Source organism: Sinocyclocheilus anshuiensis, unplaced genomic scaffold, assembly GCF_001515605.1.
Source record: "Sinocyclocheilus anshuiensis isolate Anshui unplaced genomic scaffold, SAMN03320099.WGS_v1.1 scaffold2067, whole genome shotgun sequence".
NCBI lineage: Eukaryota > Metazoa > Chordata > Actinopteri > Cypriniformes > Cyprinidae > Sinocyclocheilus > Sinocyclocheilus anshuiensis.
In genome coordinates, this window is record NW_015540844.1 from 372247 (window position 1) to 391430 (window position 19184).

Here is a 19184-nt window from a genome sequence, read left to right on the forward strand (position 1 = left end):
CAGCCAATCAGAGCAGAGCTCAACATTATTATTCATGACCCTTCCAAATAAGGTAAAAACAGACCATTTCATTCTAGGGACAAATCCTAGGGTTGTAAAAAAATGTACATGTAAAACCATTTCTGGAGATTTTTTGCCCTTACCTAAGCCACATACCTTCTATGTAGATATCAGAGAACAATTTAAAATATTGTATCAATGCATTCTATGGCACCTTTAAATACATTCTTTTATTAAATGGTTGATTATTATGTTTGCAAACAGCACTGTCTTACGTAAAAACAGCAGATTCTGTATTTCTAAAACTGCATCAACATGCAAATCTGCTGTAATAACTTTTTAAAAACTTAAAATGATTTAAGAAGATTTGAATACGTTTTGATTTATTTAGCCTGTTGCAGTCACTGCATAATATCATACATCCATCAGTATTATTTCATGGTTTTCATGAATTTGCTATTATTGAGATACTATACTATTATTAACACTCTTCATTAATACATTCAAAAAAGATCTGTAAGTAATGATTGTGAAGCTACTGCATTGTTTTGCTATAAATATGCTGCTGTGAGTAACGGACTGTGCTGGCCAGCGGTATCTCTGCCACTTAAGACAGTTTTATCTGTTCTTGAAATAATATAACTGCTTCCCATCTCTGGTACTGCAGCCGTGCTCCTCATAACGCTTCATATTCATCATTGCTGTGTTCCAGCTGAACGAGCATCTCATCAGTCCCAAGGAGTTTGTCTATATAGCAGGAAAGTCCACGCTGAAGGACTGGAAGAGAGCCATTCGCCTCAATGGGACCATGTTAAGGTTTGTGGCAGAAGAAGAATATAAACCAGAAATACATCCCAGCGCTGGCAGTTTTTATAGCAGTATATTAATATAAAGCACAAATGCTCATCCCAGATTTCATTGGTTATCAAACTGAAAATTAAAATACTGAAGGTGTTGATCTTATTATCTGACCTTTTATAATTAAATATAAATTCTTTAAATACTTAAATATTTTTAACAAGGATGCATTAAATTGATCAAAAGTGACAGTAAGACATTTATAATGTTGCAAAAGATTGCTGTTTCAAACAAATGCTGTTCTTTTGAACTTTTCATTCATCAAAGAAAAAAATGCATAATGGTTTCTACAAAAATATTAATCGGCACAACTGTTTTTAACATTGATAAGAATCATTATGTTGTTTCTTGAGCAGCAAATCAGCATATTAGAATGATTTCTGAAGGATCATGTGACACTGAAGACTGGAGTAATGGAGATTTTTTGCCCTTACCTAAGCCACATACCTTCTATGTAGATATCAGAGAACAATTTAAAATATTGTATCAATGCATTCTATGGCACCTTTAAATACATTCTTTTATTAAATGGTTGATTATTATGTTTGCAAACAGCACTGTCTTACGTAAAAACAGCAGATTCTGTATTTCTAAAACTGCATCAACATGCAAATCTGCTGTAATAACTTTTTAAAAACTTAAAATGATTTAAGAAGATTTGAATACGTTTTGATTTATTTAGCCTGTTGCAGTCACTGCATAATATCATACATCCATCAGTATTATTTCATGGTTTTCATGAATTTGCTATTATTGAGATACTATACTATTATTAACACTCTTCATTAATACATTCAAAAAAGATCTGTAAGTAATGATTGTGAAGCTACTGCATTGTTTTGCTATAAATATGCTGCTGTGAGTAACGGACTGTGCTGGCCAGCGGTATCTCTGCCACTTAAGACAGTTTTATCTGTTCTTGAAATAATATAACTGCTTCCCATCTCTGGTACTGCAGCCGTGCTCCTCATAACGCTTCATATTCATCATTGCTGTGTTCCAGCTGAACGAGCATCTCATCAGTCCCAAGGAGTTTGTCTATATAGCAGGAAAGTCCACGCTGAAGGACTGGAAGAGAGCCATTCGCCTCAATGGGACCATGTTAAGGTTTGTGGCAGAAGAAGAATATAAACCAGAAATACATCCCAGCGCTGGCAGTTTTTATAGCAGTATATTAATATAAAGCACAAATGCTCATCCCAGATTTCATTGGTTATCAAACTGAAAATTAAAATACTGAAGGTGTTGATCTTATTATCTGACCTTTTATAATTAAATATAAATTCTTTAAATACTTAAATATTTTTAACAAGGATGCATTAAATTGATCAAAAGTGACAGTAAGACATTTATAATGTTGCAAAAGATTGCTGTTTCAAACAAATGCTGGTTAAAGGTCAGAGTGACATTGCGCTAAACCTGTTCATGCTAAACAACCTAATGCTGCAATCAGTTTGAACCCACTTCCATTTATTTTCCCACATATTTGCTACTGGTCAAACATTTGGACACACTTTGTTTCTTATAATCCTAAAAACCTTTTGATGTGCATGCTCTTATGTTTCAGTGCTTGAAATTAGTTTTGTTGCGTATGTATGTCTTTGATATTCAAATTTGATTCATTATTAATGTAATATTAAGGATATATTAATTATTAATATGATATATGTGACCCTGGACCACAAAAGCAGTCTTAAGTCGCTGGGGATTTGCTGCAGATGTACACAAATATTCTATTAGACTTCTGACTGATTTGATATTGTTCATTACTTGAATCTGTCAACAGATGCTGCTCTGCTCAACAATATAGTCCAGAACTTCGGGATGTTGGACCTGGTGAAGAAAGTTCTTGCCAGTCACAAAAGCCAGATGGACCGCTGTAGGGAGCAGTACACACGCAGCTTAGTGGGTCAGTACCTGTTTTTGGGTATATCTCCTTATCCAGCCACATATTGTTTGTTTATTCTGTGCTTTTAAAGGAAAAAGTAAGTGAGCTTAACTTTTTTGCATTTATAGCCCTAGAGCAACAGTGTGACGAGCATCGCAAACGCGCCAAAGAACTGAAGAGCAAATCCCAGCACCTCAACAACGTCCTGATGACCATGACCCCCGTGACCTCGCCTCCCACTGCCAAACGCCCCTGTCTGACCCGTGCCGTCTCGGGTCCCGCCACCGTGGCTGCCACGCCCGCCCAGCCCATGCACTTCACCCTGCCCATCACGCAGCTCGCTGGCATCCCGCTGGACAAAGTGCTGTCCGCTCAGACTCAGTCACCCCTGATCGGCGGATACACGGTGCTGACATCACCCGGAGGGACCGAACTCCAGTCTGAAGGCTCTAATTTAACCGTGTTGAGCACCGCCGCGGTTCCGCAGGGGTCCGCGGCACCCACTATCGTCAAAGTGGTCAGTCCGTTTCAGCTGGTCACGTTGCCCGCAGTGGGAGCTGGAGCTATGGTGCAGAACCTGGCAGCACCAGTAGGGGGCGCAGCAGGCGGCACTGTAGTCGCGGTACCCGTAAGCACAGTCAGCGGTGTCAGTAGCGTAAACACTGCCACTGAGGAGACCGTTGGGCCGCAGGCAGAAGCGGCTACAGAACAGAGAGATGACCAGTAGGAGTGAAATTCTGAATCTGTGAAGTTCAGATTTGATGTCAGTGTATTGTAAAATTTGTATATAGATGATGAACTTTTTTGCATTTTTATGGTTAATTTGAAACTTTTTTTGCTAAAACAGCCATGTTATTGTAATGAATGTCAGTTGTTGCATTGCATTTGATTTAATTGTAACCTAACTGCAATTTGGTGAAATATAGGCTGAATTGTTTAAAGCAATAGTTCACCCAAAAATTAATCATCATTTACTCACCCTCAAGTTGTTCCAAACCTGTGTGAGTTTCTTTCTTCTGTGGCGCATAAAAGAAGATATTTTGAAGAATGTTGGTAACCAAAGAGTTGCCGGTAGCCATTGACTTCCATAGTATTTTTTTCTCCATACTATGGAAGTCAATGGCTACTGTCAACAGTTTGGTTTCCAACATTTTGCAAAATATCTTCTGTGTTCAACTGAAGAAAGAAGTTCATACATTTGGAACAACTTGAGGGTGAATAGATGATGATAGAATTTTTATTTTGGATGAACTACCCCTTTAAGGATTTAAAAAAAAAAGAGACATAAGGCACATTTTGTCCTTAAATTTTCATGGTTGACCAGTGTGTGTATAATTTGTAGTTATAATGTTTTTTTGATATAACGCTCACTCCATTATTTATGCTGTTCACATAACACATTTTCTCTATCAGTTCTTTTCCATATTGATGTCTTTCATTGTAGTATTTCTGAAAATACTTGTTACAGTGTAACCTGTACTTGACCTAAATGATTATTTAAAATGGACCATAACTATCTTGTCTTTCAAAATAAATACAAATTGGACAATACTGCAAATTGAGCTCATAATGATATCCAAGATCAAATGTCAAATTTTAAGAATAGGCGGTCATTGAAAAAAACTGATTCTAAATATATTCCTTGTAGTTCAACAGTGGACTGTTTTGCATTCCCCCAACACACTTACCATAGTAAAACAAGGTGTTTTAGCTTTTTCACAGAAGAGATGTAAGGTCTGAGGTGGTTTTTGTATATCACCAAGTCTTTGTTCAGCACAGCACTACAGGAAAACATTATTTTCATGTGTTGAATTAGACCAACAAGTGGCGCTATTTAGCTAAACATTATTCTGCACTTTGAGCTTTGACTTTGAGATGGACAATACTGAAAGGAACATCTAGAGTAAAAATGGTTTAAGCTAATAATAAATCGTTAAGTAAAATAGTAGTAAATCGTAACATTTCGTCTTTAATTGATTAGAAATCACAATATTTCGTTTTATAGTTTTAAGATGTATATATAAACATATATACGAACAATTTTAGCAGGTAATGTTCTTGCCCTTTATTGGTCATCTTAAACAAGCATTATCTGCAGTCGGTTGTCTGATTGCTTACACAAGGGGTAAAGTTAACGGGAAACAACAACAAGTGGTCGGTCACTGAAACGTCCTGAGCGCATGATTGACCGGTTGACTGGTGATTGATGGTGTCAAGAGGTCAGCAGCCATTTGGGATAGTAAAACAGCCTCAACATGCAGTGTTGCCAACTAATTTTCAGGGGAAGTTGCTAAAGGAAGGTTGATTTGTTGCTAAAAGTTGCTAAATGATGTTGTGATGTCAAAATTGTCAAATCTCAGCAAAAACATATATTTTTATATGTTCATTTAGATTTGTTCTTAATAATATAAATGCATAATATAATATTAAAATATAAATACACATTTTTAAATACACTGAATTATCGAAAGCTTACACATTTTTGAACGATTACAATTTAAGTTTTTATTATCTGCTAAAAGTTGCCAAATTAATTTAAAAAAATAGCTAAATATGTTGCTAGGTGCTTTTGGAAGAAACAGTTGCTAGGGTAGTCTGAAAAGTTGCTAAATTTAGCAACAAAATTGCTAAGTTGGCAACACTGTCAACACGTGTAAGATCATCACATTTGGGGGGGGGGGGACTGAAATGCGTTGGCTTAATGAGTTCTGATTGGGTTATCTATGATACAATAGCCTAAAAAGCATAGTCCTCGTACGATGAGGGCTCTTCATCAGAGCGCGCGGAGATTTTAAAATGGCGCCGTAAAAACCCGCCATATCGCTTTTGGTTGTCCCACCTCAACTTCGGGCGAATTCTTCGCATAAACCCGCCGTATCTCTTCTGCAACACCTGCGGGCTGGTGTTATCCACAAAGTTGTTTCTTTTTGGCCCGAATTTGCGGAGAAACCCGCCGTAACGTTTGGCTTCGTTTAGAGGAACGTCGTTATCATAAACTACCGTTTCGTTTTCCGCAGTCACGTCTTTGCCCTCGTCGTTTTCCGTGATCGACGGGACGTCTCGCTCGCCCAGTTTCGAGAGCGACTGTCCGTATTTCTTCGCGAACAGTCCTTTTAGTATGGCGTTCTCCTTCCATGGTGAGGCGAAAAACTTATTTTTATTCTTATCTATCCTCTTGATGAAGCCCCCGTATCGTTTGACCAGGTTGGACGCCTTCTCCTGGAGATCCTCTGCGTTTAACGCGCTTCGTTCTCCGTCGGCGTCTGGGTTGAGCTCCGCGAATTCATCTGAAAGCTCCTGTAAAGCCTTCTCACATCTGTCTAATGTACTAGTAGACGGAACGGCTCCTTCACATTCTAAAGTGCAAGTCTGCAGAAAGAAAAGTAGGTTCAGATTGACTCTGCGCACTCTTGAAAATAAAAGTTTCAGGATTTTGCATTCTGACACCTGACGTTCCTCAAAGAACGTTTTATGAGCTAGTTCTTTAGTAAAGCCATCACATAAAGAAAGAAGCCAGTACACGTTCTGCAGAATCTAAAATTAAACATTAAGTGCTTTTTAATCTCGAAAGAATCATATAGGCTACCAACTCGAGAACTCCATACAGCCAAAAATAGTTATTGATTATAAGATGGTTGTTTGAAAAAACATGTAGGCGGCTATTATTATTTTTTAAAGTTTGCTCTTGATAAACATTAAGAATAGAACCAATTCAGAGGTTTTATTGTATGGTGCCATAAAGATTTTTTTACAAATAACATTTTAACTGTAAAAACATCTAAACCTTTTTTTTTTTTTTATCTAAACGTTGTATGCCGAAACCGTAATTTGTAATTTTACAGCGGAAAGCCATATCTAATATGTATTTTTTTTCAGTATAGGTTTCTCCAATATGATAATCTAAACCAGTGGTTCCCAACACTGGTCCTGGAGGCACCCCAACACTGCACATTTTGCATGTCTCCTTTCTCTGACACACCAATTTCAGGTCTTGGAGTCTCTACTAATGAGCTGATGACCTGAATCAGGTGTGTTTGATTAAGGAGACATGCAAAACATGCAGTGTTGGGGTGCCTCCAGGACCAGGGTTGGGAACCACTGATCTAAACGATCGAGCTTTCGCCGCGCTCTCCATGGTGCTGAATGCGCCCGCCCCAAAAGAGATGCGCCCAGTTTAGTTGTAAATGACAAAGGATGCGAACATTTCTAATTTCTATTACAGAGGAACCTTTCTGTTTTTCATTTATAAGTGTTAGATTTGTATTCGATTTAGTTTCAAGTTAGTCTCTACTTTTTCTTTCATATTACCATTCATTTGATAATTTACATTATGCTACCATCCATGCTTCATTTGTTCAATTTAGTCAGTGCTTTATACTATTTGCACTCCTGATTAGACGCTAACTTTATTTCACTGTGCATAGTACAAGTAGACTACAAAACCAATAACGATAAAGTTGCATCTGTTTCTGTCGGTTTTTCCAACTTTTTTCATTCATTACATTTATGACAAAGTTAAGTGCATGTAAACACTGCTTCAAAATAAGGAGAACTGAGAGTAATCTTACCAAGCGGTTCACTGCAGAGTCCAGGTCGGAGATCTGTTGCGCGCATCTCATGCATTGCGCTGAGCAATCTGCCTGACTCAAGGTTGGCAAGCTCAGCATCAACACCAAAACATGCCACTCCATCATCTACAGCGATTCCTGTGGTGCGAGAGAAGAAAACGAGCTTTAATGCACTATCTCAGATAATCTTCTCTGCTGGGAGGTGTTTGAGGTTTTTCAACAATTCATCAATTATGTTTGAGGTCTTTGTTTGTCTAGGTAGGCTATGTTGTCATTTCTTACCCGTTTAATATCCCAAACCTTTAGTAGGTACGTGTGCCAACACAAAATCTCCTCTGTTAGCCTACCTTGAGTACCTACAGAGCTTCTTGTTCTCCAAGCGTCAAGGCGATCACTTGGCGAAGCTGGCTGAAACTTCTTTGTTCTCGTGTCCTTTGACGAAGTCACTCTTTATCCATCTACGGTTTGCTCTTACTTGGATTCAGTCTCCATACTTTTATTCACACAGCCACCTGAATGAACCAATGAGAACAACGAGCCAGCGGATTGACTGGTCCGACCCACGCGATGATGCAGCGTTTCAGGAATAATAATAATTAAAACAATAATGAAATGTGCCAATACCCAGCAAACATTTGGACGTTTAATGACCGTTGAAAAGACGTCCCTCCGACACGTCCCGTCATGGTTGAAAAATATATCCAAAATGAAAATTGAACCGACGTCTTTGACGTCTTCTGTCCGTGAATTACACGTCTTTTCTGCACGTCCCTGGACGTCTAAATGTGTCATCTTCTGGATGTTTATAAGATGTGTTGCTGCATAATTTAAGTATAAGCCTGCATATAAAATAATCACACACCCATTGTGCAACATCGTGAAAGGCACATCTGAATTTGACCAATGTTCTAAAAAGGTCCAAAATCGGTCCAGTCAGACCTGAACGTCTATAAAACGTTTTAATCACGTGTATCACAAACAATAACACATTTGTGGACTAAAGTAAAAAGAAGAGTGTTCTAATTTACCACATATTTTGTGAATACTACATTTAAAAAAAAATGTTATTCCATTTGTTAAACAGCTACTATTCAAACAAGAAAATAAAAATAGTAGAATGTGGTTAAGTCTGAGTCTATGACAATGGCATTTTCTCTAACATTTTTACATTAATGGTCTATTTCTTCCTGTTACTCTGTACTTACCAACAATTCTTTGAATGCTATAAAACCATCTCCCTGTTCTTTCTTCTTCCCAATATTTCTGCCATCTATTCTTCACATGTTGCTTGATTAAACACTTCATTTCGGGAAAATGCGTTAACGCTCTCTCGCGAGATAATCTATCCTATCGCGGGATTTTGCAAAAAATATATACATCTTGGCAGCAGAGTTTTGGAAATTCACATAAAACTCAGACTTGAAATGGTGACCGGATATATATCTGTTTCATATGTATATGCATAAATTTCATTAAAAAATAAAATCGTATTGTAATGTATAGGGAAAACGGGTCGAATAATGACTCAAATCCAGTGGCTTCACAATTACTTAACCACACAGGGCACTTTGTGAATACAATTAGTCATTAAAATAAATACAAATGATCGTGATGTAAATATAAATGATTGTGTATTTCATAAAGATTTATTGATTTTTTACAATTGGTCTTGGTCGACTATAGACGTGTAAAGGACGTCAGTGGACGTTAGGCTAGCCACAACCTCTTAAAAACTACTTAGGACACTTAATTTAATTATTGGAGTATTAACAAAGGTGTAAGCACAATTGCTTTTGCATATTTCATAGGAATTTCATAGAGGGTCGTGATGGACTATAAATGCACGTTTAAAGGACGTTAGTGGACAACGTCCTCTCACAACTGATTTACAACAGGGTATACATATTGTACTACACTTAGCTAAAAAAGTCAAGGTAACAATTATATATGCAACCCCAGATAACTGTAGAGATGCACAAACGTATCTGAATGCATTTTTAGGAAATGTTCTGTGTTACATATTTTTACCGATTTATGCCGTCCTACCGCGACTATTTTTGGCCAGGGACACGACGTTGCCGTCGGACCAATGTTTGCTGGGTATTAACGCAAAAGGGTTAAGAATGTTTTTTAAACATTATATGCATAGGCTTCAATGTTTAATAGTTAGGCTATACGAAGTTAGTTATAATTATTTACTTCACAAGGGTAGAATAGTCTTTCATACAATTAAAAACACACCCACTTTGAAGGGGAGGGTGTGCCACGGGTAACTTGTATTACTACTGAGTTGCAGCATTAGCTCAAGGCTGCAGGTTTGTCTTCTCTTTTCAACGACCACAGCTCCTCTTTTTAATTCCATTCTCATTCAACAAGTCCGGTAAATTTGCGGTGAAAGAAATCACAGTTCTTTAAAATATATCCAGACTAGAGTAAGGCCCTCTTTTCCACGAATGGAGTCTTTGTCCTCCGTTAACCTCTCGGGCTTAAGGGATGTTCCGGTCGACATTGCGTTCCGTTCCGTTCATCATGCGCGTAACGCTCCCGGAACTCCAAACTTCAGTATTGGGCGATTCAAAGAAAGACAGCTGCAGTAAATCTAGTGCCGTGGAAACAGCCTATTATGACCCATTTCTAATGAATCGATTATTTTTACTCAAACGTTCTTAAACAGAACACTGACGTTTTTTTTGTTTGTTTGTTTTTTTTGTAATACACTTGTGATATGCAAAACTATAATAAAGTAATAAATAATCAAATTTTTATATGTTTTTGTTGTATCCTCCAGTAACGCAAAGCACTGTTGCTATGGATACGTCCTCACTCGAGCATGATTTATTTTCGCTTCAGCATACAGGTGCATCTCAATAAATTAGAATGTCATGGAAAAGTTCATTTCAGTAATTCAACTCAAATTGTGAAACTCGTGTATTAAATATTCTAATTTATTGAGATGCACCTGTATATTTGAAATCTATTGAAAACGCTCTCTGACTAATTTGGCTAAGTTTTGGTATGATGTGGATTTTAATTTTATTTTATACAATACGTGGATCTGTGAATTATACAATGACCTTAAAGGCGATTTTTTTTTAGTCCGTTTTTTTCTGGACGCAATCTGCAAGGTTTCTCAAGCGCAAACAAAAAATTATTTTGCTAACGCTAATTATCTAAAACCAAAAACACAAAAGTGGTTATTCTTGTAATGTGTAACTCAATAAAAATGTGACAGTGGTAGTAAGTCAGTTCATAATTTTACCATAATCGGAAATCGCGTGATCAGCTGTTGCTATGGTTACCCTTCCATTTATTTTATTTTTCCGTCTATTTAGTGCATTCTGCTGTAACATAACGTTTAGTGTTGCTAAAGTGTTATTTGCAAACGTGTTAGATAGGTTTAGGTTTTAGGTATTTGTTCTGCATTTAGAAAAAAATCAGTAGGCCTATTCGAAAATTTCATAATGGAAGTCATGCTAAATGTGTAAGCAGGAGAGTTTACCTTCATATTTAATTTCATAAAAAGTGTACACTCTACAAAAACAAAAATAGATGACACACCTAAGGCTAAAAAATGTACACAAGATATAAACTAATTGAGTCTGTATGTTAGGTGGTTTAAACTAAGATCATTTGTGAATATTGTGTGCTCATACTAAGTTATAGTTACCAGCTGAGATCTTTACACCTCACCCCTGGAACTGGAGCCATGTGATGTGCTGTGAGGTGTCTCGTAGTACAGTGAGAGACACGCTGTCAGTGATCTCCAATGAATAAATGGTAGTTTCTAAGCAACCTCACCTAACAGTATAATGTGTGTTAGTCTCCTGAGCCCATTTGGACATGTTGATCTTCCTGCTTGTTGCCAAAGAACCGAAGAAAAAAAAAACTATTAATTTAGGTTGTCACGGAGGACGCACAAACTGATCTTCTCTCCTCAGGAGAAGTTCAATGACGTGGATGAGCCAAAAAATGAAATGTTAGGTCTATACGCGCGTCTTCACAAACTCTACACACGTGAGGTTTTCTCAGTAATAAAAGGATGACTGTAACAATGACAATATCGTTATAATTATTTGAAAAAAGGAAGCCCACAGCAACTATAACGATAATGACACAGAGGATGTCGGTAGAATCACTTTCAGAACGATTTTCCAGCTGATAAACGATTTTAAAAAAAAAAAGAAGAAGAACAGAATAAAACAGAACGTTATCGTGCGTTGGTGTGGACACTATATCATTAGTTAGTTATCCGTAATTATCGTTCTTGGTGTGAACGGGCCTTTATACCGTGAAGCAAACACTGAAGAAAAGACACTGTTTACAAAGAAAAGTTGACCTTTTGAGACAGCATTCTCCTACAGTTGGCACATAGGCTATGTGGTAAGTCACACAGGAAATCTGCTGTCCGCGTGAACCGGAACCATACAAATAAGGAAAAACAAAACATATGGGAAGACTTTGCTACATAATTAACTGCAACCAGGGGCGTTAAGAGATCAGGGAAGGAGGTCTGCAAGAAGTGGCAGGACTTTGCAAACCTGGCAAAAAGGAAGGTCACTGCAGAGGATGGCAATTAAAAAAAAAACAGGTGGTTGGAGCAATGACTCTCCCCTTCTCACGGCAGAGGAAGAAAAGGCCTCGTCAATACTTCAGATGGAATTTGTGGTGGTATTGACCTCCATGGAGGAGTAGGGATGCCTCAGCCTGAGCCTGAGTCAGGTCCTTCATGCTCAGTTTTACCTGCCATCTCCCAGAACCAGCCATCTCCAGTCCCCCAAACAACTCTCATAGGCCTCAGCCTCCATCTTCAATTGTCCAGACCGCAGCCACAACACCTCAGCAGTTTGAGAATGTCTGTGGTTGTAGTCAGTGCAGCTGGGGATAAGAGGAACAACAATTTTCAACAGCAGCTCATTGACTCAAATCAATAAAACCATGTTGATTAAATGTTTTTGAAGAACTTTTTAACGGTTGTGAAGTAAATTCAAATTCAAATGTAGTACCTACAGCATGCGATTTGCTCTCACTCGCAACAAACTAACGGTTGGAGGGGCGTGGTTAAGAATATTCTGAACAAACCGTCAAACTGGCGTCATCAGAGAAGGAATACCATTCCAGAGCAAATGTTCAGAGCTTGATTAAAGATTACCAAGACAATTTTTTACAAAAGACAAGATTAACTTGTATGCCTTAATTGTTCACCTCAACACTAGCAATGTGCACTAACAAAGTAAATAGTGTAAATGTTGATGTCAAGCAGACTTTAACAGGTAATGCCTGAGACCGCAAACTGGAACATTCTTCCACACAATCCTGGAGGCGGTTCGGACAGAAGTGCACCAGCTCTGATGTAAGTCCTGAATAAATCATTAATCTAATGCTGGGTCCTGTTCAAACACAATACTCAATTATCTAAGCGGGCCCAGCAGCGAACACTGTTTTTATATACTCTACCATTCTACTCTCAGCGTTTATCCTTTCCAGTACCTTGGAAACGAAAGCATGTCAATCCTGAGTCATTACAAATGGAAACATCCTGTTTTAGATCTAAAATTGACCTACGAAAATGCTTTAAATGTTGTGCACATGAGACGGGAACAGTGCCTGCAAATTAGCATCAATATGAAATACATTATAAAAACAGTGTGTTAATGGCCCTGTTCCAAATCCTAGTGACACAGATAGTTTAAATCAATCCCTTACGATGTTCAGGTAGCTGCCTATGCTGACAGCAGACAACAAGGCAGCTCACTAGATCTTGGAGTAGAGCCATTATATTGCATTTATAATTATTAATTTGGCAGATGCATATGGTCAATGAAAGCAGTTCAATTACAGGCAAGTGACACTTTTGAAAACGTCATTAGCTATACTTTTGCATATACCTAAGCAAGGACGCTAAGTAGAGGGCATTATCTATCAATCATATCACAAAAAAATTAGGATGAACACAGTTTGCTACAAAATTAAAAACATAAGCTCAAAGAGCTGCAAATTAATCAACTAAGGTAAGTATATTTAAGATATTAAGAGGGCAATATCTTTTAATATATATATATATATATATATATATATATATACTGTATATCATATTACAAAAAAATGGGGATCTCCATTCAGACAAAAGCATTTTGCTACAAAACTAAAAACATAAACTGCATCAAAAAGGCTTCAAATGAATCTCTGATCCATATTAGTCAATCAGTTTGTTCGGATGGTTCATTGAATTCAAAAGAATCTGATTCAAAGGAATTCAAATGAACATGATTCATTTGTATTCAGTTGAATCAGATTCAACTGAATTCAAATGAATCATTCGCATTTGAATCCAACTGAATCAGATTCAACGGAATTCAAATGAATCTGATTAAAAAGAATCAGATTCACTGATTTATTTGAGGTCAATTCTTTTAAGTACTACAGTCTGTATCTTCTTAAACGATTTAAATGACGTATTTAAATATATAACTATGCATTTGAATTCAATTAAATCAGATTCAACTGAATTCAAAAGAATCGGATTCAAAATAATCAGATTCACAGATTAATTTTAAGTCAATTCTTTTAAGTACTACTTCTACTTTCTACTTAAGTACTACTTTTAAGTATCTTCTTAAAGTATTTAAATAATATATTTTTTTAAATATAACTATTAGATGATATAATTTATTTCTCACAAAACAATTAACAGCATTGAACTTTTAAAACATACATTTACACTAAAAAAAACAACAACTAATAAAACAAGTTAGAAGAGTGTGTGTGGTCCTACTCTCTTTTACTGTGATTACATGCAACCTGTTCCTACAGTCCTTCTCATCCGATTAGATAGTGAGTCTGTAATGAGTGTGGAAAGCAGTGAATCCATGACGTAAAAATAATGAGGGAGAAACATTTATCTAATTTAGATTGAATTGCACCTGAACTTTCTCCTGCATGTGGTGTGTTCGTAACCATAGCAGCAGAGACAATAGTGTTGTTGCAACTTTTAACTTTTCATCACATCCCATAACCCCCGACTCATCCTCAAGAACTGACAGGCCTGGAGCAGCATTAACAGGTGAAATGAGAAGACGCAAGCTTATTTATTTCACAGCTTGGTAAATAGATCGACGACACCATATGACGTACTGCATTGGCAAATTCAATGTTTTTCAAGAGCTCAGAGAGGTGATGAGAATGTTTGCAGTGATTCATTTTGATAAAAATACATCTCAGGAAAGGACTTGAAACATATGAAACATGTTGTCACACTCTGCTTTTGAATTAGCAGATGAATTGAGCTATTTTAGTCCTTTTTCATACCGCATGTTCTAATGTGCTTAATATGCTTTATTTCTGTACACTCATGTTCATTTACACAAATACAACAGAAATGTGAAGTATTTACACCAAATATGACTGCATGACTGATTCAGCCCAAAACATTTATGCAAGAAACATGGTTAAGACCTGTGTACCTGAGACAAAGATTTGTTAAAACATGATGAAGGTCCAACTTGAGAAGGCCTGTATTATTGTGAACTATTTGCATGACTGAAAAAAAAAGGATTTTGCCAAAGAACACAGATTCCATAAGCACCAATTCCTCAAAATAATGAATGCATTCTTTATCAAGGTCAGTTTGTGAAATGAAAAATAGTGTTCATAAAATGTGCTTATTGGGCTGACGTAAAAAAAAATGCAGGAAAAAATATTCACAGATTCATCCCAATTTTACCTTTTCTTATTTACAGTATAGCAAAATATCAAGTATAAAGCCCATTACTTAAATTATATTATCCGAGAAGTGGAGTTTGCTTTAAAGATAAATGTATTTGCTCGCTTGTGTAGGTAGCTACTATAACTTTTTGACAGTAGTTTAACTTCTTTAAATTATAAGTAGATACACTAATGAAACAACAAGTAAAATTAAGCAATTTTTCTCTTGTATAATTTTGCACTTGAATTTTTCCAAGTAAATTTCACATATGGAATTTGGTAAAATCCAATTTAAAACATACTTTTTGATTTTACATTTATAAGGGCAAATATTTACACAAACTTAATTTATCTTAATTAAATATACATGTTGGCCAGTCACTTCACACTGACAATAGTATATCTCGATCATAAAATGAAGCAACACACCATAGTCGTTATATAACCATCCCACAACCTAACCGCAACTTTTACTATTCACACAATGATGTTGTCTCACTTTTGTCCAACATAAATGAACATTAAACCATAACAGGTGTTTCTTGTCATTAAAAATTATTAAATGTCTGTTCACACCAAGAACCATAGTTATAAATCTAACTTTAATCATAACATGGACATTGACGTTTTGTTCTTATAAGTGCGCTGCAGTTCTGTCGTCTGCCACTTTAAAGGTCCCATATTGTACACCTTTCTGGAGTTTTATTTTAGGTTTTGATGTCCTTAAGAATATATATTTGCGGTATAAGTACCAAAAACCATCTCAATATATTTTTACAGCTCCTTTCTCAGGAGCTCTGCTGAGAACAGGTCAATTTTGGCCTGTCTAATTAATATTCATGAGCCTCTCTTCTGATTGGCCTGTTGTTTTCTGAGTGACGCAGATGTTGTCTGGGGGTTTGGCAAAAGGAGAGTGGGACGGTGGGCGGTGCTCGGGGTGGTGACTGAAGGCGGTGACTGTGTAGTTCTGACGTCAACTTTTTACGGAAGTCACAACGGTTAGTGAAAAATAGCTAGAACTTTAAGCAGGCTGTGTGCATTTTACTGTGGACTGACTGTTTTGAAACTTATATGGTAGTTAAATAGCCCCTAGACCTCAGTAATCGTGAAAAAAAGCCAGGAAATTTCAGTTTTGACAATATGGGACCTTTAAATGCTCGCGCTCTTTAAAGCAGATTGAATTCTGATTGGCTGTCAGTGTTTTTATCATCAGCTGGAAAAAAAATCGTTCTGAAAGTTATTCCAATGATATCGTTCTTTTATGTCGTTATCGTTATAGCGGTGGCGTGGACTTCCTCATTCTCACAGAATTAGGACGATTATTAAAACTTTAGTTATCGTCTTTGGTGTGAACGACCTCTCTCAATTCAGTCCTGTGCAAATCATCCATCCATGCAGTTTCAGTTAATACAGTCTGAAAACAAATTAACTTAACTTCAGTTTTACAAAAGCTGTGATAAAATGTTCAACACTTGTGTCGCTTTAGCTCGTTTTAATTAAGTACATTAAATAAGCAGCAAAGAAACCATTAGATCGTTTTAAAGTGTTTTCTCCAGCACTGAATGATATTTAGTGAGATCAACTGAAGATCAGTCAGAAACGGAGGCTTTGAGTCTCTGTATAAAGTTCTGATTAGATGACTCGGCAGTCAATCTGTCTTAGTCACTAACACGCTTCATTTTTTCTGCAGTATCTTTGGAGACCAAGGTCACTTTCTACTGTAGGGCTATTCATTCCTAGTGTGAAAATAAGAGCTATTCAGACAGAAACACGTCATACGTCTTTATATTTATGTTTTTCCCCTTACTGCACGGACACGCTCATTGAAGGATAAGTATAAGGACGAAAGGACAGGCCGATAAAGCTGTCAGCACGTCAAAGACGCCACATGCCAGGATAAATGTGGGCTTTGCTTTACTTCCTTCCCAGCTAACAGGGAACATTCTTAGAACATTGGCTAATATTCTGGCAAACTTCTCTCAAATTATGAACAAATGTTTTTCAAGTAACAATACAGGCTAATAAAACGCTTGTTCAAAGATATCTGGACTTTAATAATGTTCTCAAAACATCAAACGTCTCACAAAAACATTGTTTATACATCATTCATGCAACTTTTTCTTAAATGTTTTGGTTGGATGTTCGTCTAACATTCTAAATGTTAGAACGTTCAGACAACTTTCAAAATTTTGAATGTTGTCTGAACGTTCTAACATTTAAAATGTTACTTAAGTAACATTCCATACTACTGTTTCATGTTCCATTCTGAAATAACGTTTTCATTACTTAATGAACGTTCAGAGAACATTCTGAAATAACATTTTCGTAATTTAATGAACGTTAAAAATAATTTTGCTGGATTGCACACCCAAGCCTTCTAATTAAAGTATTGCAATGAGCTGTAATAATGGCCACATGTTTTATTTCGCTAATATCCACCCTTTGTTAGCAGCATCATTTTATTGCCTCTTCATATTTATTTAAACATAAACAGCAGCTCTTTCCTTTCAGTTTGTTTGACTGCTCAGAAATCATTTAGGCTACATCAGAGTGCGCCGCCTCTCCTCCCACAGGCCTGATCTCAAATCAGATACTGAGATCGTCGTTGACATGATACACACAGCGGTTCTGATCTCAGATCAACGTTTATAACGGCCAGAGCTCTGTGTGTCTCGTTAGCAGCATGGATCCGTCGTGTGAGCGTGGAGGCTGAAAGCTTTCCGGCGTTTCCGGCAGGAGGACAAAAGCATTCCGCTCCGACGCAGCAGGACTGGGCGCTCACGGTTCAAGGAGAACATGACGGGGGACAATAGCAAGCGCACATCTTTTAGTTCACATTTCTGAGGATTAGAAAGAAAATTAGTCGGGTGTAAAGCCAATCCTAAGGCATTGAAACGCACTGTTTGCACCTGATTGTATCGCTGATTTCACGAATCTCCTTGTAATGATTGTGTCCTGCATCACCTTTCATTAACATTGACTGCATTGCTTTAAATGTGATGACTAATGCCAAAACAAACGCAGAAATGCAAAGAAAATGATTCCGCGCAGTTAATTTCTGCAGAATTTTTTCCCCTGTGAAACATTAAAGGAGAGAATTATATATAGCCTATATATATGTAATTTAAGTGCATTTGTTGTTCAAATCACAAACCTTCGTTGGTAAAGGATCGTTTATATATTTTAAAGGTGCAGTAAGCCATTTCTGACAAACAATGTTTATATTTAAAATGACCAAAACAAACACGCCCCTACCCAAAAGGATCACACTCCATCTTGATAGCTCCACCCCAAATTCACAAAGACGCTATGCAACAGGCACCGCCTCCCTTACTACTGATTGGCTAAGTGTGTTTTGGTGCTCGCTCCGATCCAGAGCCGGCGCCAGCGCAGCACTGATGAGGGGGCGGCTGAGGTGAGGAAAGGGGACGATGACATAGCACAAAGTAAAAGTAAAAAAAAAACTAGTAAAAAAAATATGTGGCCCATTCACGTATTTGTCGGACCGTAAACAAACCAAGCGGCAACCTCCCGGTCTCTGGCTTTGAAACCAATACGGAAGTGACTAAAACTGCAATTCATCGACTGACCGCTAGAGGCTGGCTCTAAAAGGGAGTCAGTCCCATAGACCTGCCATGTTAAAATGCCCAACTTTACAGCAGAAAAAAATAAGTTTACAGTCTGGTACAAAAAGTGCTTTTGGTCTATATAGGTAATTTTGTCCTTCATGACAACTGTGAGTGGGGTGAATTTTTTTATAACTCATCTGTTTAAATTATATTAAGCCTTAAAGTTCTGCATAATTAAGGGCGTGGCCACTTGAGTGACAGGTGGACTGCCGCTCTGCTCCAGAGTGTGAAACTTGCTAGACTGTGAAACTTATAAAAATGGCTTTAAAGATTTTTATTTGTCCAGAAAAATTAATTATAGGTAGGACACTGGAAATCTGGTGTCAAGCTTATAGGTGGCAATATTAATTTTGCTACAGTTACTACTGGCAGCTGATATAAATAATTGTAATTTATTATAATTAATTGTAATTATTTATATACATTTCCCATTTTAGCTAATTTGCTACACTGGCAATTAGATGTTTTAATGAAAATTATCTCAAACTTGATTTTTACCGTCTGCAAAAAAGTGAGATGTCACGCCAAGGCAAAAGGCAG

The 19184-nt window shown here is 37.1% G+C and overlaps 2 protein-coding genes across 3 annotated transcripts in view; one reads left to right on the forward strand and one right to left on the reverse strand.

Moving 5' to 3' along the window:
* The window catches only part of LOC107687589 (glucocorticoid modulatory element-binding protein 2-like), an 8660-nt gene extending 4937 nt beyond the window's left edge, over positions 1–3723 (forward strand). The window contains exons 5-9 of the mRNA XM_016484978.1: positions 713–859; positions 1862–2027; positions 2225–2254; positions 2645–2767; positions 2875–3723. Coding sequence (XP_016340464.1) covers positions 713–859; positions 1862–2027; positions 2225–2254; positions 2645–2767; positions 2875–3473 — 1065 coding nt within the window. The 3' untranslated portion in view covers positions 3474–3723. The remainder of the gene's footprint in view (positions 1–712; positions 860–1861; positions 2028–2224; positions 2255–2644; positions 2768–2874) is intronic.
* Positions 3724–5411: 1688 nt separating this feature from the next.
* On the reverse strand, positions 5412–7767 carry LOC107687595 (proenkephalin-B-like). 2 transcript variants are annotated; one of them, XM_016484983.1, is made up of 3 exons: positions 7662–7767; positions 7315–7452; positions 5412–6115 (listed from the first exon to the last, which is right to left on the reverse strand). In XM_016484983.1, exons 2-3 carry the CDS (start codon positions 7438–7440, stop codon positions 5483–5485), a joined length of 759 nt encoding a protein of 252 aa, XP_016340469.1. In that variant the 5' UTR covers positions 7441–7452; positions 7662–7767; the 3' UTR covers positions 5412–5482. The 2 variants fall into 2 exon arrangements, with proteins under 2 accessions (XP_016340469.1, XP_016340470.1); XM_016484984.1 differs by having other exon boundaries at positions 7315–7477; positions 7662–7696.
* Between the last annotated feature and the right edge of the window lie 11417 nt (positions 7768–19184).